This window comes from Cynocephalus volans, chromosome 15, assembly GCF_027409185.1.
Source record: "Cynocephalus volans isolate mCynVol1 chromosome 15, mCynVol1.pri, whole genome shotgun sequence".
Classification (NCBI taxonomy): Eukaryota; Metazoa; Chordata; class Mammalia; order Dermoptera; family Cynocephalidae; genus Cynocephalus; species Cynocephalus volans.
The window spans coordinates 45,323,238-45,348,976 of NC_084474.1; the positions used below are offsets into that span (position 1 = coordinate 45,323,238).

Genomic DNA, 25,739 nt, shown 5'->3' on the forward strand with positions numbered 1-25,739 from the left:
CTTATTATTTTTTTCTTAATAGTGTCTTGAAGTGTAAAAGTTTTCTAGTTTTTTTGAAGTTAAATTATCAATGTTTTTAATGGATCCTGTTTTTCTGTTTTTGATGTCATATCTAAGAACTCTGCCTAACCCAAGTTCATGAAGATTTTCTCCTATGTTTACATTTAGGTTTATGATCTATTTTAAGTTAATTTTTATGTATGGTGTGAGATAAAGGTCTAAATTTACCTTTTTTCATGTGGATATCCAACAGTATTACCACCATTTGTTGAAAAGATTGTCTTTTCCCCATTGAATGGTCTTAGCACCTTTGCCAAAAATCAGTTGGCTATAATTATAAGGGTTTATTTTTAGACTCTCAATTCTATTCCATTGATCCCTATGTCTATCTTTATGCCAGTAATAAAGACTCTTAAGACAATGGAATGTCACAGTTTGAGGAAAAATTGACTTGGGGCTTTATCAGGTAAATATTAGCATTTCAATTGAATGATTAAGAACAATCTGAACTCCAATTGTATTTTTTTTTTCTTATTTAGAATGTTTAATAGAACTTGAGCCAGTTCTGAGAACATTTGAAGAAATAACTTTTCTTGAAGCTGTTATTCAGCTAAAGAAAACAAAGGTAAATTGCCAAATGAAATGCTAGAAATTAGGACGGACTTTAAACAACTATTTATTACTCATGGAAATTTTCAGTTTAGTTCAATTTTTAATCTATATATTTTTCACAGATATAGGCTACAGTTTGGGGGTGGGAGAGTTTACCAGAGACTATGAATACTACCTTTTCTTTGTCATTAAAAAGCTTTTCCATTTCATTCAAATGACCACCTTCAGATTTTAAAGACATTTCCATAACCCTCATATATCTGATTTAAATTTAAAATGTATAATGAAGGCCAGTTGTATACAATGAATGTCCTGAATCACTAGAAGTTTCTGTTTGTTTTTTTATTTTTTAATCTACATTTATTTTTCTAAAGTTTACCTACAGATGCCTGGATTCTTGCAATTCTCTTTTTATTTGGTGTATTTGGGCTTTTCTAAGATGTATTGCCAAGTTAAGCTGTAGAATTTTTATTATGATTGAGGCCAAAATGTGTACTTTTTTCATTACTTGGTTTCCCCCCCACACACACTCAAACACTACATGTTGCGTAGATCAAAAACACAGTAGCAGTTGATATGAATTACCTAGGACAGTTATCTTACTTACTCAATCTGGTTCTTGTGGATCAGAACAACAATTGAAGGGACCTATCACTGCAGGCTTTTCTTAGTATTACCAAAAGTTGTCTTAAAAGAACTACAGTTCTTTAGGACAAGGTAAGCATAGTTTAGCACTTGCTGGGTTTAATTAAATTGTACTTAACATCTGATAATACAAACCACCAGTTAGCCAAATCCTCGGGTTGTGAAGAAGCACAAGCTACAATTTACTCATCGCTAAATGATGTTGCTTGCCCCTTGAGTTTGCTGGATCTACTGATGTAACATTTGGTTTAAAAGGGAGCGCATAAAGGAAGGAATTAAATAGGAACTGCATTTCAGTTTTTTTGGTAACGTTTCACTGGTCCCTGGCATCTGAGTAGGTACAGCCTTTCTAGAGCATACCAATTTCTCCACTTTTAGTAGATATGAACTTCGGGTAACATTTCTTTTTGCCTTATCTTTTTAGTTCCTTTTTATCTCCTCACAACCTTCTCTTTTCTTTCTCTTCTTCCAAAGAGAGGTGGATAGAAGGGCCTGTTGTCTTGGTTATGAAAGGGAAGAGAAGCATCTTGTCCTGAAACAACTTAAACACTAGGATCCTTTATTTAAGACTTAATTTCTAGAAGAAATTTTGGCTTTTTAAATATAGGGTATATTTTCAAATATTTTATAATACCATTTAATAATAGCATTGCTTTCTTCAGTGTTTTTAACTTGTCATATTTTTTTTCACGTAGAGTTGTTATAGTTGTTTTTTCTTTCTTAAATCCTTGTCTCAATTCTGTGAAACTGCTAGAGCAAGAATAGCATCTGATTATACAGATGAGAAACTGACCTACCAAAATCCCACCTTGTCCACAGGGGATAAGTTCCAAGACCCCCTGTGATGCCTGAAACCTCAGATAATACCAAATTCTACTCTTTCTTTCCTATACATACATACCTACGATAAAGTTTAATTTATAAATTATGCACAGTAAGAGATTAGCAGCAACAACTAATAATAAAATATAACAATCATAACAATATGCCATCATCACTACTCTTGCACTTTGGAGCCATTATTAAGTCAAATAAGGGTTCTTTTAAAACAACCACTGGTGTACCACCACGGTTATCTGTAAACCCAGATGGCTACTAAGTGACTACTAGGCAGGGAGCGGCTACCATGTTCATCTGCTGGACAAAGAGATGATTCATGTCCGGCGCAGGATGGAGTGGGAAGGCAGAGGACGGCACGTGATTTCATCACGCTGCTCAGAACAGTGTGCAGTTTAAAACTTAGGAATTGTTTTGTTTTTGTTTTGTTTTGGTGGCTGGCCGCTGTAGGAATTGTTTATTGCTAGAATTCTTTATTTAGTATTTTCTGGCAGTAGTTGACCTCTGGTAACTGGAACTGGGGAAAGTGAAACTACAGATAGGAGGGGACTACTTTATAGGGAAGTTAGTCAATTGCGTAATACCACACACGGCTAGCTAATGGCAGGGCCAACTTTAGAATACAAATTTAATAATATTCTTCATGAAGAAATTTTTGAAAACGAAGATTAGCATTTAGGTTGACTTGTTTTGTTTGAGTTTCCTGCATTTATTTTTTCGGTTCTTTGCACTGCCTCCTATAATTCATGTTTTCATAGGTAAATGTTTCCTATATGTTAAGTAAAAAAACTGAACAAAAAAAGAGGGTTTTTTTTAATACTCCATTTTATTTCTTCTTGGGTATTGATTCACTAGTTCATATGCAATTTGAATCATCATAACTGATCAGTTATGAAAAACAATATTGCTAATTCAAGGATACTTCATTATCAGAAATATTTTGGTAAATTTTATAAGCACAGAAAAACCTTACATAACAGAGACATAACCAAAACTAATTTTAAAAGTTTATATAAAAATGTATTTACAAATGTCCATTGAACTACTGTGTGCAAAGTACTAGACTAGGTACATTATATACATAGATGAATAGGAGTTTTTTTCTCCTAAAGTTCCTTACCTATGTAATGGAAAAGGCAGTCACAAATGTGAATCATGTGGGGATGGGTGTGGAACTCACCAGTTTCTAAAGTTCTGAAGAGCAGTTGGCATTATGTTGGTCTGGGGAAGGGAAGCAAACCAAAGGTTTGTTATTAAATCACTCATTAGTGATGGCATCTAATCCAAGCCTGGTTTATGGAGACAGGAGTAAATCACTTGATTTTAATGCAGAACTATAGTACACTCATCCATTGGTATCCATGGGGGATTTACTCCAGGACCCACTTGGACATCAAAATCTGCGTGCTCATGTCCCTTATATAAAATGGCATAGTATTTGCACATAGCCTACACACATCCTTCTGTATACTTTAAATTGTCTCCAGATTACTTATAATACCTAATACAATGTAAATGCTGTATAGGTAGTTGTTATACTATATTGGTTAGGGAATAATGGACAAGAAAAAAGTCTGTACATTTTCAGTACAGACAAAAATTTTTTTTAATATTTTTGATCCACAGTTAATTGAATCCACGGACTTAGAACCCATGGATTTGGAGGGAAGACTGTATTTAAATAAATCATCTGCTTAGCAGCTACCAATTCTCGAGTACTTACAAGTAGTCTTAGGGCTTATCTGTATATATTATTTCTAATTTTCTTTTCAGTTATCCTGCAAAATAGGTATTCTTATCTCCAATTTATAGATAAGTAAAGTGATATTAAGTCTCATGCCCACTGTCAAACATTTAGGTATCCTGGCATTCTAAACCAGGTCTGATTGGCTACATGGCCCCCACCATTCCATTATGATGTATTACCTCCTTTACTTAGTCCAAGCCTCAGTTTCTCATCTGTAAAGTGAAAATAATAGTAGTACTTACAAGCATAGTGCCTGAAATATAGTAAATGTTTAATAATTGTGAATAGGCCCACACAAACACACACTAAAATTTATTAAATACCTAGTTTATACCTGAACTTTACATTCTTTATCTCAGTCTCTAAAAAATCCTGCATGTAGGTAGTACTACATTTTTAAGAATGAAGCTGAGTCTCTGAAAGATCAATAATTGGCTCAAGTTAACCAGTTAATATGAAGCAGAATTCAAACTCTGTGTCTCTAAAGTTATTTCTCCTACTGTATATATATGTGTGTGTGTGTGTGTATATATATATATATTAATTTGAAAGAAAAAGAAACATTGCTTACAGTTTCAGAGGTGGGGAAGTTCAAAGTCCAGGGAACACTTACGATGAGGGTCTTTTTTGTTGGTGGCTTTGCAGCAACACAGGGGTCTCACATAGTAGAAAATGGCGGAGCAGAGAGAGAGAAAGATTCTCACATGTCTCTTTATTTTTTAAATTATTTTTTATTTTATTTTATTTTTATAATTACAAAATGTAAATATTTCTTGTGGCCCTTTACCAATTTCTCCCTAACCCCCCTCCCCCTCCTCCTTTCTCACCTCTGGTGTCTTCAGTTCTGTTCTCTCCTTTTGAGAGTTCAAGGAATTATTGTGATTGTTCTTTCTTTCTTTCTTTTTGTTTGTTTATTTTTTTCTTTCAGCTCCCACTTATGAGCGAGGACATATGGTATTTCTCTTTCTGTGCCTGGCTTATTTCACTTCAGAATTTTCTCTAAGTTAACCCATGTTGCTGTGAATGGCAAAATTTCATTCGTTTTTATGGCAGAGTACTTTTACATTGTGTATATATACCACATTTTCCTTTTCCAGTCATCCATCAATGGACATTTAGGTTGGTTCCAACTCTTACCTATTGTAAATAGAGCCGCAATGAACATTGGAGTGCAGGTATCCCCTCGACATGATGATTTCCGTTCCTTTGGGAATACACCAAGCAGTGGGATTGCTGGATCAGATGAAAGTTCTATCTGTAGTTCTTTAAGGACCTCCATACTGTTTTTCATAATGGATGCACTAATGTACAGTCCCACCAGCAGTGTAGGAGGGTTCCCCTTTCTCCACATCCTTGCCAGCAGTTGTTATTCTTTGTCTTTTTGGTACTGGCCAGTCTAACTAGGGTGAGATGATATATTTCAACGTGGTTTTGATTTGCATTTCCCTGATGCTTAGTGAAAGTTGAGCATTTTTTCATGTCTGTTGGCCATTTGTTTATCTTCCTTTGAGAAATGCCTTTTCAACTCCTTTGCCCATTTTTTAATTCGGTTACATGTTTTTTTACTGTTAAGTTGTTTGAGTTCCTTGTATATTCTGCATACTAATGCCTTGTTGGATGCATAGTTTGTGAATATTTTCTCCCATTCTGTAGGTTGTCTTTTTACTCTGCTAACTATTTCTTTTGCTGTGCAGAAGTTTTTTAATTTGATATAATCCCAATCGGTTATTTTTCCTTCTGTTGCCTGTGCTTTTGGGGTCTTGTTCATAAAGTCTTTGACCAGTCCTGCTTCCTGAAGTGTTTCCCCTATGTTTTATTTTAGGAGTTTTATAATTTTGGGTCTTATAGATAAATCTTTAATCCATTTTGACTTGATTTTGGTATATGGTGAGAGTTACAGGTCTAGTTTCATTCTTCTACATATGAATGTCCAGTTTTCCCAGTACCACTTACTGAAGAGGCCATCCTTTCCCCAATTATGCTCCTGTTGCCATTGTCAAATATATGTTGGCTGTAAATAAGGGCGTTGAATATTTACAGCCAACAGGTATTGGCTTTTCTATTCTGTTCTGGGTTTTCTATTCTGTTCCATTGGTCTGAGTGTCTGTTTTTTATTGCCAGTACCATGCTGTCTTGGTTACTATAGCTTTGTAGAATAATTTGAAGTCAAGTAGTATTATGCCTCTGGCTTTATTTTATTTATTTACTTATTTATTTATTCATTTATTTATTTATTTTGCTCAGGATTGCTTTGGCTGTTTGGAGTCTTTTGTTGTTCCACATGAATGTTAGGATTGCTTTTTCTATTTCTGTGAAGGATGTCATTGGTATTTTGATGGGGATTGCATTGGATCTGTAGATCGCTTTGGATAGAATGGACATTTTCACAATGTTAATTTTTCCAATCCAAGAGTGTGGAGTGTCTTTCCTTCTTTTTGTGTCCTCTTTGATTTCTTTCAGTGGTGATTTGTATTTCTCATTGTAGAGATCTTTTACCTCCTTGGTTAAATTGATGCCTAGGTATTTTATTTTTTTGGTGACTATTGTAAATGGGCTTGCTTTCTTGATTTCTTGTTCTGCTAGTTCATTGCTGAAGTATAAAAATACTACTGCTTTTTGCATATTGATTTTATATACTGCAACTTTACTGAAATCATTTATCAGCTCTAAGGGTTTTTTGGTAAAGTCTTTAGGTTTTTCTATGTATAGGATCATGTCATCTGCAAACAGGGACAGTTTGACTTCATATTTTCCAATATGGATGCCCTTTCATTTCTTTCTCTTGCCTGATTGCTCTAGCTATTACTTCCAATACTATGTTTAAAAGGAGTGGTGAAAGTGGGCATCCTTGTCTTGTTCCCATTCAGGATGATATTAGCAGTGGACCTTCTATACCTAATTTGCTGAGAGTCTTCATCATGAAGAGATGTTGAATTTTGTCAACTGTTTTTTCTGTGTCTATTGAGATAATCATATGGTTTTTAATCCTTGATTTTGTTAATGTGGTGTTTCACATTTATTGACTTGCATATCTTGAACCATCCTTACATCCCTGAGATGAATCCCACTTGATCATAGTGTGTAATTTTTCTGATGTGTTGTTGTATTCTGATCGCTAATATTTTTTGAGGATTTTTGTGTTTGTTAATCAGAATTATTGGCCTGTATTTTTCTTTTTTTTGATGTCTTTGGTTTTGGTATTAGGGTAATGCTGGCCTCATAGAATGAATTTAGGAGAATGGCCTCTGTTTCAATTTTTTGGAATAGTTTGAAGAAAATTTGTGTTTATTCCTCTTTATAGGTATGGTGGAATTCAGCAGTATAATCATCCAGTCCTGGGCTTTTGCTTGTTGGGAAACTGCTGATTACTGCTTCAATCTCATTGCTTGTTATTGATATGTTCAGGTTTTCTATTTCTTCTTGGTTCAGTCTTGGTAGTTTGTATGGGAACAAAAATTTATCCATTTCCTCCAGGTTTTCAAATTTGTTGGCATATACTTTATAATAGTCTCTAATGATTCTTTTTATTTCTGTGGTATTGGTTGTAATGCCTCCATTTTTATTTATAATTTTTGTTATTTAGGTCTTCTTTTTTTAGTTTGCATTGCTATTGGCTTGTCTATTTTGTTTATCTTCTCAAAAAACCAACTTTTATTTAATTGATCTTTTGTATCATTTTGGGGGTCTCTATTTCATTTGCTTCTGCTCTGATCATAATTATTTCTTTCTGTGTGCTAATTTTGGGATTGGATTATTCTTGATTTTCTCATTCTTTGAGGTGCAGCATTAGGTTGTTTATTTGAAATCTTTCTATTCTTTTGATGTAAGTGTTTACTGAAATAAATTTCCCTCTTACTACTGCTTTTGCAGTATCACACAGGTTTTGTTATGATGTATATTTTTGTTAGTTTTAAGAAATTTTTTGATCCTTGTTTAATTTCTTCTTGGACCCACTGGTTGTTCAGGAGCATGTTGTTTAATGTCCATGTGTTTTTATAGTTTCTTTGGTTCTGCTTGTTAATGACATCTAGTGTCAATCTTTTGTGGTCTGAAAAGATACTTGAAATGATTTAAATTTTTAAAATATGTTGAGACTTGATTTGTGGCCTAACATGGTCTATCCTGGAGAACGTTCCACGTGCTGATGAGAAAAATGTATATTCTGTAGTTGTTGGATGAAATATTCTGTAATTACCTGCCAGATCCAGTTGGTCTAAAGTATAGTTGAAATCCCATGTTTCTCTGTTGATTTGTTGCCTAGATGATCTGTCCAGTGCTAACAGGTGGCATTCAGGTCCCCTACTATTATCATATTAGGGTCTCTTTCTTTAGGCCTAATAGTGTGTGCTTTATATATCTGGGTGCTCCATTGTTGGTTACAGATATATTTATAATTGTTATGTCTTCTTGTTGTATAGATCCCTTTATCATTATATAGTGGTCTTCTTTGTCTCTTATGGTTTCTGGTTTAAAGTCTATATTACCTGATAGAAGAATAACTGCTCCTGCTTATTTTTGATTTCTTTTTGCATGGTATATCTTTTTCCATCCCTTCACTATTAGTCTGTGTGTGCCTCACCAGGTGAGGTGAGTCTCTTGAAGACAGCATATAGTTGGGTCTAGCTTTTTAATTAAATCAGTCAGTCTGTGTCTTTTGATAAGGGAGTGTAATCCATTTACATTTAGGGTTGTTATTGAAAGGTGTTGTCTTACTCCTGGCATTCTATCCATTTTCATTTGGAAGCTTTAAATATCTTTTGTACCTTTCTCCCCCTTTTATTGTTTGTCTTTGATATTTGTTTTTTTGTGTGCAGTGGTAAAATTTTCTTTTTCTTGTTTGCATTTTTGTTCTACCAGCAGGTTTTGTTCTTTCCCATGTATTCATGGTAGTAATTATCATTTTTCAGATTCTAGATTCACGACTCCCTTGAGGATTTCTTGCAGGGCTGGTCGTGTGGTAGTGAACTCCCGAATTTCTTTTTTTGTCTGGAAAATACACTATTTCTCCTTCATTTCTGAAGGATAGCCTTGCTGAGCATAGCATTCTTGACTGGCAGTTTTTTCTTTTAGTATTTTGAATATATCATCCCATTTTCTTCTGGCCTGTAGAGTTTCTATTGAGATATCTGCTGTTATTCAGGTAGGGGGGGCTCCCTTATAGATGACTTGATGCTTTTCTCTTGCTGCTTTTAAGATTTTCTCTTTGTCTTTGAGCTTTGCCAGTTTGACTATAACGTGTCTCAGAGAAAATATATTTGGACTGAATCTGTTTGGAGATCTTTGAGCCTCATGGATCTGAAGGTCCTTGTCTCTCCATATGCCTGGGAAGTTTTCTGTTATTATTTCATTGAATAGGTTTCCGATGCCTTTTCCTTTCTCCTCCCCTTTTCTTCATTTTTTTTAAAAAAATTCTTTTTCTTTTATTCACCTTGGTTATTTCTAAAAGACTATTTTCAAGATCAGAAATTCTTTTTTCTGCTTGTTCTAGACTGCTGCTTAGGTTCTCGGTTGTGTTTTTTATTTCATTGAATGAGTCTTTCAGTTCCGTAAGTTTTGCTACATCCTCTTTTAAAGTATTAATCTCTTTGTAAATTTACTCCTTCATATCCTGGATATTTTTTCTTGTTTTATTATGTTGTCTGAGTCTTCTCATATCACATTGAGTTTCCTTAAGATCATTACTTAGAATGCCTTTTCAGTCATTTCAAGGGTTTCCTGCTCTATAGGGTCTGGTATTTGAGAATTACTGTTTTCTTTTGGTGGAGTCATATTTTCTGGGATTTTTATATGTCTGGTATCTCTATGTTCATGTCTAGTCATCTGGTAGAGCAGTTGCTTCTTCTATTGTCTGGAGTTGGCTTTGAGGAGAGAGACTTCCTCTTCTTTTTTCCAATCTCCACTGGTGACTCTCTTTTTGTGAATTCATTCAAGTGTCTAGTGAGTCACCTGCATGGTGGCCGTGACTATTACTGTGGCAGCAAGCTGTGGCTGTGGCAGTGGCTATGGTGGGCTACCCATGCAGATGTGGTGTTTTCACCATGTTCTTTCCTGATGCTGGGCAGGGGTGCCACACTCAGCTCCTGCATAGACCCTAGAACCCCAAGTGTGCTCCTGCTTGCTGCTGGCCAGGGGGCTGCTGCCCTCAGCTCCTGCCTAGAACCCTGAGCATGCTCCTACCTGCTGTTGGGTGGTGGGGCCTGCCTTCAGCTCCTGCCTAAGACCTTACCTTATGTATTATATCCCCAACTGATTTAGCTTTTATTTCCACTGATTTTGTATAAACATATAAAATATGTCAATTAAATTATATTTTACTTCTGTAATTTCCTAATCACCTTTAATTAAAGTACATGTATGTATTCATTACAGTTACAGAGGGCTTCAAGTACTATTCACTTATGTGACCAGAAGAAAATGGAATTATCTGTGAACATATCTGTAAATCGTGGTCCACAGGAGGTAAAAAAATATATATGTATTAAACTCAAAGTGTGTGAAGAACATGAAAAATCATTTATTCTAACCTCTTCTTTTACAGATGGGCAACTACAGCCCAGGGAGCTTTTAGGATTTATTTGGTAGCCTATGGCAATCTCCAAGTTGAAACCCAGCTCTTTTGATTCTCAATTCATTATTAATCTCATCATACCACAATCCTTGCTTCTTTGTTTGACTTTGAGTTCTGTCCTTGTCCTTTCATTGTATAATGAATGATGTCCCTGGGTAATGTAGAGGCAAACCATTGATTATAGTTCTACCACTATATTTATGCCACCTTGTTCTTACCTGTTACAATAATTAATAAGAGGAAAAGCCAAGAAGAAAGATTTATTTAGTAGCATTCATTCAGACTTATTTCATATTAGTCTTCTCTTTTAAGAATATATATGTTCACTTTACAATTTAGAAAAGTGATAATGCCTTCAAAATGAATCTTAAAGCACAATACATACTTTTCAAATCATCTTTACATACACTATCTCCTTTGATCCTTAAAGCCCTTTTGTGCATATTTTAGATAGATAGTACAAAGAACCTGAGAGCCAGAGGGTTTAAGTGCTTTATTGAAGGTTGGTCAGTAATTCCATGACAGAGCTAGGAGTGTTCTCTATTAACATTTTCATGGTTTCCCAACCCTCCATGTTGAAGCAATCTGGGACACTGAGAACAGGCATTTTTTGTAAATCTGTAGGTAACTAGAGTTGCAGATTTCAAATTTCTCATCCACTGTTCTAGCCACTGGATATAGCCTCTAAGATCATTTAGGAAATATTGAAAAATTAATTATTTCTAATATTTAATTATTGCCCCATTCCCATCATTTAAGTTGGTAAAGAAATTAAGTTTATCTTTGTTGGTTATTTTATATATGTGTTTCTTTAATTTTCTAAGGTATAATTTTTCATAGTTTTGATTTTTCATTTGTAATAAGCCAAAAGAAAGAACTGTTTAGAAATTAAAACTGTACAACTTTGAAAAAAATGATTTTTTATTAACCTAAATCTTTTATCTTCTATTTATTTTAGGAATCATGTGGATCCTCTCAGGTCCATGAAAATAGTGGTTCTCCTGCAACTTCAAAGTCCCTGTCAGCTCGTCAAGACGATGATTTTTTATCTAGTATGTAAATTTTTCAATCAGTATTGACTTGCAAGTTATCTATTTTCTCTCACTATTATATTCTTGACAGACAATCATGGTTTATATGGAATATGTCTTTTTTTTTTTTTTAATTTTATTTTGTCGATATACATTGTGGCTGATTATTGTTGCCCCTTACCCAACACCCCCCTTTCTCCCCCCCTCCCCCCCAACAATGTCCCCTCTGTTTGCTTGTCGTATCAACTTCAAGTAACTGTGGTTGTTATATCTTCTTCCCCCCCGTTTTTTTTTTTGTGTGTGTGTGTGTGTGTGAATTTATATATTAATTTTTAGCTCCCACCAATAAGTAAGAACATGTGGTATTTCTCTTTCTGTGCCTGACTTATTTCACTTAATATAATTCTCTCAAGGTCCATCCATGTTGTTGCAAATGGCAGTATTTCATTCGTTTTTATAGCTGAGTAGTATTCCATTGTGTAGATGTACCACATTTTCCGTATCCACTCGTCTGATGATGGACATTTGGGCTGGTTCCAACTCTTAGCGATTGTAAAGAGTGCTGCGATGAACATTGGGGAACAGGTATACCTTCGACTTGATGATTTCCATTCCTCTGGGTATATTCCCAACAGTGGGATAGCTGGGTCATATGGTAGATCTATCTGCAGTTGTTTGAGGAACCTCCATAGCATTTTCCATTGAGGCTGCACCATTTTGCAGTCCCACCAACAATGTATGAGAGTTCCTTTTTCTCCCCAACCTCGCCAGCATTTATCGTTCAGAGTCTTTTGGATTTTAGCCATCCTAACTGGGGTTAGATGGTATCTCAGCATGGTTTTAATTTGCATTTCCCGGATGCTGAGTGATATTGAGCATTTTTTCATATGTCTGTTGGCCATTTGTATATCTTCCTTAGAGAAATGCCTACTTAGCTCTTTTGCCCATTTTTTAATTGGGCTGCTTGTTTTTTTCTTGTAAAGTTGTTTGAGTTCCTTATATATTCTGGATATTAATCCTTTGTCAGATGTATATTTTGCAAATATTTTCTCCCACACTGTTGGTTGTCTTTTAACTCTGTTAATTGTTTCCTTTGCTGTGCAGAAGCTTTTTAGTTTGATATAATCCCATTTGTTTATTTTTCCTTTGGTTGCCCGTGCTTTTGGGGTCGTATTCATGAAGTCTGTGTCCAGTCCTATTTCCTGAAGTGTTTCTCCTATGTTTTCTTTAAGAAGTTTTATTGTTTCAGGGTGTATATTTAAATCCTTAATCCATTTTGAGTTGATTTTAGTATATGGTGAGAGGTATGGATCTAGTTTCATTCTCCTGCATATGGATATCCAGTAATCCCAGCACCATTTGCTGAAGAGGCAGTCCCTTCCCCAGTGAATAGGCTTGGTGCCTTTGTCAAAGATCAGATGGCAGTAAGTGTGTGGGTTGATTTCTGGATTCTCTATTCTATTCCATTGATCAGTGTGTCTGTTTTTATGCCAGTACCATACTGTTTTGGTTATTGTAGCTTTGTAGTATAGCGTAAAGTCAGGTAGTGTTTTGCCTCCAGCTTTATTTTTTTTGCTCAGCATTGCTTTGGCTACACGTGGTCTTTTATTATTCCATATAAATGTCTGAATAGTTCTTTCCATTTCTGAGAAAAATGTCTTTGGAATTTTGATGGGGATTGCATTGAATTTGTATATCACTTTGGGTAGTATGGACATTTTCACTATGTTGATTCTTCCAATCCAAGAGCATGGGATATCTTTCCATCTTCTTGGATCCTCTCTAATTTCCCTCAGCAGTGGTTTGTAGTTCTCATTATAGAGATTTTTCACCTCCTTGGTTAACTCAATTCCTAAGTATTTTATTTTTTTGGTGGCTATTGTAACTGGGCAGGCTTTCTTGATTTCTCCTTCTGCATGTTCACTATTGGAGAAAAGAAATGCTACTGATTTTTGTGTGTTGATTTTATATCCTGCTACTGTGCTGAAATCATTTATCAATTCTAAGAGTTTTTTTTGTAGAGGTTTTAAGCTGTTTGATATATAGGATCATGTCATCTGCAAACAGGGACAGTTTGACTTCATCTTTTCCAATCTGGATGCCCTTTATTTCTTTCTCTTCTCTGATTGCTCTGGCTAGTACTTCCAACGCTATGTTGAATAGGAGTGGTGAGAGTGGGCATTCTTGTCTAGTTCCTGTTCTTAAAGGAAAAGCTTTCAGCTTTTCCCCATTCAGGATGATATTGGCAGTGGGTTTGTCATATATGGCTTTAATTATGTTGAGATACTTTCCCTCTATACCTAACTTATAGAGGGTCTTTGTCATGAATGGAATATGTCTTTCATTTGCATTCATTAGTCACTTTTTAAAAGGGACAAGTGCTAAAAATATGAACATAGTAGCAGAATGTTCAACAAATACATTTAAGTATTAAAGGCATTATGTTAGACACTGTGGAAACAAACCAAAAAAAAAAAAAAAACAGGTAAGAAATAGAATAAGTATTTCTAAGTAACCATAGTATGAGGTTGAAATTGATATATCATAAGAGAGAGATGGATACAGAGCTGTGGTAGTACAGTAGAAGAGTAACACTCTTTACAAAGTATTTTCACAACTACCTTGTAAGGAATGTAGTCCTCATTTTACAGATTAAGGACTTTCTGGATCACATAGCTAGTTCCTGGCAAACCCAACACTCAAAGCCAAGTCTTTTGATAATATTTTCATGTCACTTTATCATGTTGTCATTATGAAGAAATGATTTCTGGCTGAAGGCTGGACCAATAGTTATCAAGGATGGGCATTCCAGGCTAAAGAGGCACAGAAGCAAAAAAATACAGAGATTGGTGACTAGTTTGGTTTAGCTGGTGAAAAAGTTGAATAAAAGTAGATAAAATTAAGTAGGCTGGAGTCATATAATCACAAATTCTAACACTCATCTAAGAGATTTGAGCTTTTTTACTTGGGTAGGGAGCCACTATAGCACATTTTTGAGCAAGGCTGTGACATGATAAAATTTTTTGATTTAGGAAGATTCATCCTAGCTGGAATATGTAGGATATTTTGAAAGGAAAAGGAGACTCGAAATAGGAAGATCAATTTGGAGACTATTACTGTAGTGCCAATGAAAGATTATGGAAACTGATCCAGAGTAAAAGAAGGGGGTAGGAGTGATGCAAGAGATGTTATGGAGGACTTGATAGGACTAAATAATTTTTCACCTGAAGGAAAAAAGAGAGAAAAAAGAGGCCAGGCTGAATAAGGTAAGCCTGGTGACTGGGAGAGCATTGGTGCTATTAACAGAAACAGAAGTTGAAACAGGTTTTAGACTTAAGATGAATTAAGTTTTTAATTTTTGTTGTTGTTGTTATGAATATTTATGGGGTACAAAGCTGACTGTGACTACTCATGCCCAAAATGTAATGGCCAGATCCATACTGGCAGAATGCCCATGACCACAAATTCCAATTATACCCCATGTCCCCCATCTCCGACCTGCCTCCCCATCCCCCTTAATTTGAGGTACTAGCAGTGCATATGGGGATGATATCCAGTGGGCTTTTGAAAATTTAAGACTAAGGTTCAGTGAAGACAGAAAATGTAATTACATGGATTTGAGAATAAGGAGATGATTGAGGCTCTGAGATTGAATAGGCTTGCCAGAGAGAAAGTAGAAAGACACAAGTCATATGTAGATTTAGTGGATACATTTAAAGTGTAGAATGAGGAAGAAGACACACAAGAAGAACTATGGGACTATGTGATGAAGTAAAATTCCATGATTTATATAAATTAGAAATTTATATAACGTAATTATATAAATAAGACATTCACAGATGGAAGTTATAGTAAAAACATTTAGTACAAGCTCTTTTTTGTTTTAAAAAAAATATTTACTTGCAAAATTAGGTTTCTGAACCAGTTTTAATAGTAGTAAAAGCTGAAGATATTGGAGCCTACCTTGTATATGACCCACATGTGGATATTTTTGCTAATAGGAATACCTAAGGAATATTCTACTCCTAATGAAGATGTGTTTTACAGGAAAAACTCAAGAATGTTCTTCTTTGAAGCTCCATCACTGTCCAGTAAATCACAGTTGGGATAGTACCATTTCTGCATCTCAAAGGATGAAATTATGTGATCACAAGACTGCCCCATGCTCTACAGCAATAATAAATTCACTCTTAGCTGAAGGAAATTCAGGTATTTGTTTACTGCGGGACACTGTAAATGATGCCATTTACCTAACAAATATATGTTCAGTCGATTTGCCATACAATAAGCTTTATTTGTCTTTATTAACTCAATATGTTAAATACATACCTTTTTAAGTAGGAAAGCACTTCCGATCCCAGAAGACAGGAATGCTGACAAATAAGAATAGGTCCAAATGGTATTCATTAACATATAACTAGAAAGGGAGTACTAAGAAGAGGTTAATATGTCACAAAAGGTAAAGTTATTTTTGTTTATTTAACAAATATGCAGGCATCCTTTGTATTTGAAACAAACAAAACAAAAATCAAAAACTGAAAAATAAAGTGGTTTTTGCCTCATGATTTATAGCATATAAAAGGGCGGTGCTGCTCCTGGGCTGTGAGGGGTAGATAACCCAGATCACTGAACGTTTCCTGAAAAATAACAGCATCCCCCCTAAAATACTGGTGTTCAATATTGGCACAGTCATAGAAAAATTAATTTTATGCCTACTTTCTTTTTCATGTAATTTTTTGTTAAATATATCTGTCCTCACCTTTTTAATTGTCCTTGCTCTTCTACAGAGCGTCTGCAGCCTGGGATAGCCCAGCAGTGGATCCAGAGCAAAAGGGAAGAAATTGTGAACCAAATGACAGAGGCCTGCCTTAACCAATCACTAGATGCCCTTCTGTCCAGGGACTTGATCATGAAGGAGGACTATGAACTTATTAGTACCAAGCCTACAAGGACTTCAAAAGTCAGGCAATTACTGGACACTACTGACATCCAAGGAGAAGAATTTGCCAAAGTTATAGTACAAAAGTTGAAAGATAACAGACAAATGGGTCTTCAACCTTACCCGGAAACACTTATAGTTTCTAGATCACCATCTTTATTTCAAAATAAAAGCTTATAAGTGAGTCTTTTTCAAGAAGAAAAGTCAGTCTGTAAAAGGATATTTATCTTTCTGTTGCCTTGACATTGTTTTTATAAAATTCATACGAGTATTAGAAGCTTTACTGAAGATTCTTCTTTGGGTAAATATTAGTCTCCTTCTGTGACATTGCAGTATTTTTTTAAATTAATGTAACTAAAAAGTTTTCATTTTGCTACATATTTCATTTTTTTGTCTCTTTTGTTAACTGAAACTATTTTTTAAAGTGTAATAATTATATTGTTCTTGTTCATAACAGTGTCTTAAGTTATAATGAGTTTCTGATGGAAGCCATTTTCAAATTCACTTTCTTTGTGGATCATTTTTTGCTTGTCTTAGATGCAGTTTGATTGACTTTATGAAGTATATATATCCTTTATACACAAGTCAGAGATAGTATAGCATTCCTATCCTACAATCCCAGGTTCATTGTAAACTCTGTTATCCAGATTACATTTTTAAATTTTATTTATGAATTCTTTTTTAAAAAGTTGTTTAAAATAATACAAAGTATACAGAGAAAAAATTAATATTTTAACATCACTTGTCTGCCCTCACTTTTAACCTCAGCTCTCCTCCCTGTCAGCGACAACCAAGCTAACAAAAGTTAACAGTCTGCATCCTTCTTCCTGCTTACATTAAAGTATATGCTCATTTGGAAGAGGGTCTTTTCTTAATATTATAAGTATTATCATCATTATGACACATCATGCTGCAACTTCCTTTTTGCACTTAATAGTAACAGCATATACAACCTTCCAGATCAGATATAGATCTAACTCATTCTTTTAATTGCTGCATAATATCTGGACTCCTTTTTTTTTTTTAACTTGTTCACACCAAGTTTAGCCCAAACAACAAAAGTACAGTGTGAGCTCTTTTTGGGGGGTAAAAGTTTATATCCATAAATGAAAACCTAAAATGTTAGCAAAGTCATTAAAAAGTGAGATACAGAATAATTTGAAAGTACAAACTTTTAAGATGCACCACCCATAACCTGAAAAAAATTGAAAACAAGCGTGAGACTAGATGGCATCAAGGCACTTAAATATTTCATTAAAATTATAAAATAAGTATTTTGATCTCCATTTTGGAGCTTGACATTAACCTGTGGGTAACCTGTGGGTAACTGTGTCTTTGAGAAATATGGAAATTAATAGGGAAAAATAAAAACTAATGAAACACATGAGTTTTCTATTAAATTTTAAAAGGTGTTAAAGTAAAAGACAATTTTGGAAATAATAAGTAGAGAAAAAACCTTTTCTTTCGGAGGCTTTCCCTTTTCTCTGTACATAGAAAATTAATTATTTTGAATATTGATGACCTCAAATTGACTTTTATCTATTTGATATGCTACATCTGTATTGATGATTTTTTTTTTTTTTTTTTTTTTTTTTTTTTTTGGTAGCTGGCCAGTACAGGGATCCAAACCCTCAACGTTGGTGTTATAAGGCTGTGCTCTAACCAACTGAACTAACTGCCAAGCCTGGATTGATGAAATGAACTTTGCCCTGCTTTTTCCATTTTCTGCAAAGGTCTAAGAACTCATATTCTATATGCTTATGGCTATCTGCATAACAGCTGCTTTCTCCCATAATTTGCTTTAAGGAAGACACAGATGTAGTCATCAATCATCACAGCTCTGCAGACTTTTTCTGCATGAATAATAACATATTAATGAATAAAAAGATGGTGTCAAGGATCAAGATGAACCTGCAATGAATTCTCATCCCTTCTCAATAGCCGATTTTCATTCTGACCTGTATTTAATAACGCAGTGATGTTTAGGGGAAGCTGAGACAGTATGCTGACTGCGATCAGGCAGTATATAACAGGGCTTGGCATAGAGTAGGCACTTTCTGAATATCTCTTTAACAATAGTTCAGTGGAGTGAAAGCTGGAGAAGGGGAGATGTTTCCTTTAAATCACATTTCTCAAAATGTAGTGTGAGTACAGCTAGTGGTAAGTGGGATTATTTTAGGTAGTATGTAGACAGCACTAAGTAACATTGGAGTCATATAGTTCTTTTTCATGCCTTCTAATTAAGTGAAGAAAAATATCTTAAGTTTGTGCTATCGTCTTTTAATCCCCTTTGCTAACAAAAACAGAATAGGCTTCAGGCTCAGACGTTCAGAAACAATATTTAGCAAGAATTTTATAATTATTTTTTAATTGTATTCAGTTTGAAAATGAACTACACATCACAAGTGTTACTGGTTTTCTATTTTAATTTAATATGTAAGGTGTCATTTTATAATATTCAAAAAGACAATTTTAAGTACTGTTAAGTAAATCATAATGTAGTTAGTACCTGAATGTGCCAACAAGGAACAACATCATAAATGTAACAGGAGAAAGAGATTAAAATTCAGTCACTCCAGGAAGGGACCTAATAATCTGCCTTTTGACTAGACAGTACTACATAATGCTAGAGATGTCATTCCTCTCAGTGTATTTTAAGACCACCCAGACATATAGGCCACAGACAGCTGCATTAGTATCACCTGGAGCTTGTTAGAAATGCAACTTCATGGCTCCTATCACACCTACTGAATCAGTCTCTGGGGGTAAAGTCCAGGAACATGTTTTAACAATGTCTCAGGTGATTTTTATCCATGATAAAGTTCAAGACCCTTTGTTTTAAGAAACACTATAGAATTGTGCATAAAATGCTTTCTCTTTAGGTTCACAGATCTGTTTTCCTGATGACTGATTACCACAGGTATCTACAACATGTGCAGTCTCCGAACCGAGGTTTGATTAGAAAATTTTACTTTTGTTTTGCATCCAACTTGAATTCCCAAAACAATTTTAGTTATGTCTTTCATTTTGGAAAGATCACTTCACTTAAACATGACAATCAGATCAGTAGATTAGAACCTACAACTCAGTTCTTTAGGGAAGAACTTCAGAAGAGACAAATACTTGAATTACGACAGCAGAAGAGCTCAGCTGATACAAAAGGAACAACACAAGAAGCAAGACCAAATTGTGCTCAAAGTTACACTAAAGAAATTAGCATGACTGTGAAAGACTGGGCTGTTGAAGCAATAGTACCAAGCAATGGGGGCTGGTTTTTATTTCTCTCCATCATTAATTCTCTGCCCGCCCTTACTCCCCTTTGTCAAATACTTAATTTCCTAATTAATGAGGAAAAATTATGGTTAATGGGAGAGAAGGAAAATCAGTAAACTTTCAGGCTCAGCCATCCTCACAAACACGTCAGTTTCAGAAATGTGCTTCTTCCCTAAATTCATACCTGCCGTCTTCCACAGAGACTAGTTCCCAAACTATCTCCTGCTTTTTCTCTCCACTGGATCGTTTCTTTTCAATCTCAAACACCCAGGTTTCCTTTAAAAACCTGTCTATTCCTTCTAATCCTTTTCCTGGAAATTATTCTACACTGCCTCTATTTTTGTTATCCATTTCTTTCTTAATTGTTTAAGACTTGAAGTCATATAATCAATGAATGGACTGAAGGGAACAAGTGTGCATCTGATGTCTCAAATTTCTCTACAGTAAAGTTGTTTGTTGACATGTATCTCATGATTAAACACTTCCATTGGTAAAGGGGGAGCTTATTCCCTTTTCAGGAGATTGATTTCATCTCCAGACAGTACTATCAATGCTTGCCTACATTGATATAAAAATCTATTTCCCCGTAGTGTGTATCTATCAGCTCTGGTTCCAAACCTTGGGGTAGTTTATAAGTAAATCTCATCCTTCCTCCACAGGACAAACCTTTCATATATTTCCAGGCAACACTTCTGTTCCTGATAATATTTTTTTTCTGATTCAAAATAGTCCCTACTTCCTTCAGTGGTTATTTAAGAGGCATAGTCTGTATTTCCTCTCAAGGTATGGTATTTGTAATTGAACACAATTCTCCTAGTTAGGTCTTGCTAGCCTAGTTGAAATATCACCTTCCTTATACTTAAATAAGACACTAAAAGCCCATTTCTTAGCAGTCATATGTCATTGTTGAATTAATATTTAACTACCAGCTAAAACTCCTTTGTCTTTACATTTGCATTGTTTTGCCTTATTTCTCCATTTTTCATATTCATGGAGTTGAGTTGGATTTTCAGGCCCATATATAACATGCTGCCTTGATCCCTCTTATCTAAGTTTATTCCTAGTTCCCACTCATTCAATATAGTTTTGATTCCTAAATCTGGAACCTCCCAGCTTGTTGTACACAAATTTGACAAACGTACCTTTTATAATTTCATCCAAGTTACTAATTAAAATGGTGAATGGTGCTGAGCCAAGGACAAGGTCTGCAAAATGCCACAAGGCTTCTGCCCTTCAATTTGACAAAGCTTATCGCTATTTAGCTATAATCATTCATATAATTTCTAATGAATGTAATTGAAATATTTTCAATTAGTAATTACTAATGAATGTAATTGTAATATTTGTAATATCAACGAATTTAACCCAGATGATTTTTTTCCAGGTCAGTTTTTAAAGCAAAGGCTTATCTTTTCATCTAAAATGTGTGTTTTAGTATAAGTACACTTTTTTTTTGACTATAAGTACATTAAATTATTAAAATGGGACGTGCCTCCTCTCAAAATATTAAGTGGGTATTGCTAGGGCCGGCCCGTGGCTCACTTGGGAGAGTGTGGTGGTGATAACACCAAGGCCACGGGATCGGATCCCTATATAGGGATGGCTGGTTCACTCACTTGGGAGAGCACGGTGCTGACAACACCAAGTCAGGGGCTAAGATCCCCTTACCGGTCATCTTTTGAAATAAATAAATAAATAAATTGGTATTGCTTGAACTCTGCTTATAAAATCTAGGTGCAAGGCACTGTACCCACCAAAATTCCATGATTTAAGGATACCAACCACATAATGAACCCCCAAATTCAATATCTTGAAAAAAGTACTAAGAAAATTAAAGAGTGAAATTACCCTTTCGTGGCTGAGTAAAACAATCTAGTAAACAAAAGGAAAAGGTAATTAGAGAATATGGAAAGAACTAAAAAATGAGCAAGTCTTGTGAGAGAATTTGCATGTGAGGTGAAAATTAATTTGCATGTCATGGTTGGAAATACCTCTCTTAGAAGGTGAAGCTTGCAGTATATTATGGAAGAGAATGAGCCAACCATGCTGAGGGGTGGGAGAAAAACTTTCCAGGCAAAAGAACAGCAGAGGGCAATATAGCTGGAAGGCAATGGAAGAGGAGGGTGGTGTGAGATAGTGGGAGAGATAAATACAGTCCAGAACCTGAGGTGCTTTAGGCCCTAGTAAGGAGTTTAACTTCATTCTAAGCATGATAGAAAATGCTCATTGCTCTATGAAGAAGGTATTGTGAGGGAGGGGAGTGACAAGAGGAGGATATGAGACTCCATTTAGAAGGCTTGGACCAGAGTGGGTCAGTTTAGACAGAGAAATGAACAAACTCTATGAAGTATGCATAAAACAAATATACTTCACAGGGCCTGGTTTTCCAAAGCCTTGCAGTTTCAAATATTGACCTTGCAAAGGACAGGAAATTTTCCCAACGCTATATAGTCTCTGTTGTAAGAGAAAAAATTGTAACACAGCAAGGTTGCTGGCTCAAAGACAGACAGGTTACTGATTGATATGTAAAGATGCTGGAAAATTGCTGTAAGAAGAGAATGTTTGCTAAAATCAAGCTTTTGTTAGTGGATCAACTTAATTGCATTATAGAATGTCACCTTACTGAATGTTACCAGCTTCTATTGTTAAACTTATTAAGCTGTACTTAGCAAAAGCCCCACCTATGTTCTCTTCCTGGAACTTCCTGGTCTGGAGAATAAATGTGGGAAGAGAGCCCCAATTCGTGGTTAATTTCCCAGATGGAAGGAATGCCTCTATCTTGAGGGTTCTGGGAGATTAACCCCTTTTGGGCGCATCACACTGCTCAGAAGAGGTGGACTTTGAGTAATCTTTGGTGGCTCCATCACCCAGGGGAAAAGGGGTGACAAATCCATGGGAGGCAAAGCAACAAACTCAGTATATATTTTAGAGTCAGAGCCAACACAATTTGATAATGGATTAGATATGACAGAAGGAAAGGACAAAGGATTACTCCTAGGTTTGGGACCTGAGTAATTTAGTGAATGGGAAAAAGTAGAAAGAAGTTGTGAGTTTTTTTGTTTCTTTCTTAAATTTGGTTTTGAGAAGTGTAATGAAGAGATCTGTTTTAGATGTGATAAATTTGAGAAGCCTTTTGGATATCCAGTCAAGTAAGCATTCTGGAGATCACAGAAGGGCACCAGACCAGAGATATAATATAAATATTCAGAAAGATGTTTTTTAAAACTGGAATTGCTTAATTATAATGCAATATCTAACATTTTTCGAGTGCTTACTCTGTACTAGACTTATCCTACCAAATATCATCTAATTCTGAAAACAACACCATGAGGTGGTGCTATTATTATCCATACCATACAGATGAGGAAACTGAGGGTAGGAGAGGTTATTGAGGGTTAAGTGACTAGCCCTAAGAGACACAGCTAGTAATTTCCAGAGTCTAGGAAGAACTCTGCTGAGTCCCACAGTGATGCTGTTAATCACCCTGACCTCCTTAACCAGCTCTTACACCCTTTTTTATTACTAAATGAGTTCTTCCTCTTTGATTTGCTTTAGTCGCTGATGACACATTTAAGCAGCTGCTACAATGAAAACTAACACGATGTTAGTTTATTTTATACATATACCCCACACCCAATTTTCCCTAGTGTTAATATCTTACATTAGTATGGTACATTTGTTATGATAACTGAACCAATACTAATACATTATTATTAACTATAACCATAGTTGATTCAGATTTTTCTAGTTTTTATCTAAGGCCCTTTTTCTGTTCCAGGATACCAAAATACAGTACATTTAGTTGTCCTGTCTCCTTAGACTTTTGCATACTTTTTAATTCATACTTTTTAATTCACCAATCCAAGAATTTATTCTAAGGAAATAATCACAGATGTGCATAAAGATTAAGCCACAAACATGTTCATTGAAGCACTGCTTAAAAAGTATTGAGAAGCCAAAAGTTTTTTGCTTTTATGGGTTATATCTATCCATATTTGCCATAGTAAAAATTTAAACTGAGAAATCAAAATATATATTAATTCATTTAAAAATAGAAATAATATACCCATTACATGTTAATCTATCTTTATGAAAAATAACTAAAAAATTGGTGAGAACAACAACCACAACAATTCCTTGAACTTGTTAAGACAAGTGAACAGATATGATGTTGATGGGGGGAGGGGGAAGAAGGAGGGAGGAAAAGCAGGAATTGGTAACGGGACACAAAAATCAACTACATTGTATATTGATAATTTTTTTAAAAAAATTGTTGAGAAGAATGGCATTGTTTTATATTTTTGCAAACCTCTTTAATATTTAAAGAAGATAAGTGGAAGGGAGCTGGGTTCTCATTTTCACATTCAATCTGTTGCAAAATCACAGGTCATGTAGCCTCTGGAAAATTCCACTCTTCTTCTGCGGCAGAGTGAGAAATGCAAGAACATCTTAGAATTATTATCAAAATAGATCTGACCTCATGGACCCCCAAAAGGTCTCAGGGAGTCTCCGGGTCATACTTTAAGAAATGCTGGCTTTAAACACTAAAAAGTTTGAAACAACATAAAAAATGTCAAATAAGGATTTCATTAAATGACCCTTCTTACTATTAAATAGTTAACTGAATCAAAACCTTTTTTTTTTTTTTTTTTTTTTTTTTTGTCTTCTTACTCTCTTCTTATGGGGAAGAAATACCCCTCCTCCTTTTAAGAATAATCCTTTGTTCCTGCATTTCTCCTCTAGCTTGTTAGAGGTCTTTTCCCTCTCAATCCACTCCAACCACTTCCTTCTCCAGGCTTCTGTCAGTAACACTTAAGCCTGCTCAAGACTTTCTAATATTAAAAAAAAAAAAAAAAAAAAAAAAAATTTCATTCCTTTGCCTCTACCTCTCTCTTTTTCCTTCTTCTTTCCATTACAGCCAGATTTCTTTCCTTTTTTTTTTTTTTTTTCTTTTTCCCCCTGCTTCCTAAAGAAATAAGATAAAAATAAATACACAAAGTAAAAGGGCTCCATGATCTCTAACCCTGACCAAAATGACCACAATTCACAGCCTGGTAATTAAGTTTTCAGATTTTGTTTTTCCATAAACTAATAACACATACTGTTCTGGAACTTGCTTCTTAAACATTTATATGTCAGTACATCATTATTTTAAACCACTATATGGTATTCCATCATATAAATGTACCAATATTTAATCTACTTCCTGTGGATGGACATTTTAATTTTTAAAATTTCTACTATTAGAGAAGGTATGAATAGATATGGTATATATAATTTTGTAGACTTCTTAAGTACTATGGCACAGATCTAGAAATTGAACTATTTGGATCAAAGAGTATAAACGTTTTAGATGTCAGTGAACGTTGGCAAATTTCCCCTTAAGAGTTTGTATAAATTTACACTCCCACCAATAGCTCAAGTTAATTATGGCCAGACTTCTTGAAAGAGCTCTCTATAGCAATTCTCACTTTTGCACCTCCCTAATCTCTCTCTGTTCATCCCTCCACCCATTTAATCAGGCTTCCATCTGAACCTCTCCAGTGCACTTGCTCTTGCCAAAAATAACTAACACACCCTCCTAGTTTCTGAATCCTGGGGAAGCTTTCAGTCCTTCTCCCGTTTGATGCGGCTGATCACTTTCTCCTTTTTTAATAGTTCCCTTCGCTTTCCTGACACCACACATCCCTGTTTTTTCTTGGTCCTCTCCTGGTCAAGTGCTCTTACTCAAGGTTCAGTCTGGCCTCTTTATACCCTTCTCTGATCTACCTCATCCCCCTCCATGGTCTTAACTGTCGCCTAGATATTAATGACTCCCAAAGTCAGCCCTCTGTCCTGAATTTGAGATTCACCTCATACCAGACCTGCCAACTTGAAAGCTCCACAGGAAGCTCCACATTCCCAAAGTCACCTCTTCATTCCTCACTGCGACATACACCCAAACCCTGATCTCCTTCTTACATTTTGCTTCTCAGTGAATAATACCACCATCTACCTTGAAAAGCTTGACTTTTCTGTCTCTCACTTCCTCCTCCCTCTACTCTCTAACCCCGCTTCATTCATATCCGATTAATCACAAATCCTATT

At 35.2% G+C, this 25,739-nt stretch overlaps 1 protein-coding gene across 1 annotated transcript in view; it reads left to right on the forward strand.

The window, feature by feature from the left end:
• RIPK2 (receptor interacting serine/threonine kinase 2) overlaps window positions 1-16,706 on the forward strand; it is a 39,036-nt gene extending 22,330 nt beyond the window's left edge. The window contains exons 7-11 of the mRNA XM_063079795.1: window positions 540-625; window positions 10,211-10,300; window positions 11,368-11,461; window positions 15,488-15,649; window positions 16,228-16,706. Coding sequence (XP_062935865.1) covers window positions 540-625; window positions 10,211-10,300; window positions 11,368-11,461; window positions 15,488-15,649; window positions 16,228-16,559 — 764 coding nt within the window. The 3' untranslated portion in view covers window positions 16,560-16,706. The remainder of the gene's footprint in view (window positions 1-539; window positions 626-10,210; window positions 10,301-11,367; window positions 11,462-15,487; window positions 15,650-16,227) is intronic.
• The last annotated feature ends 9,033 nt before the right edge of the window (window positions 16,707-25,739 follow it).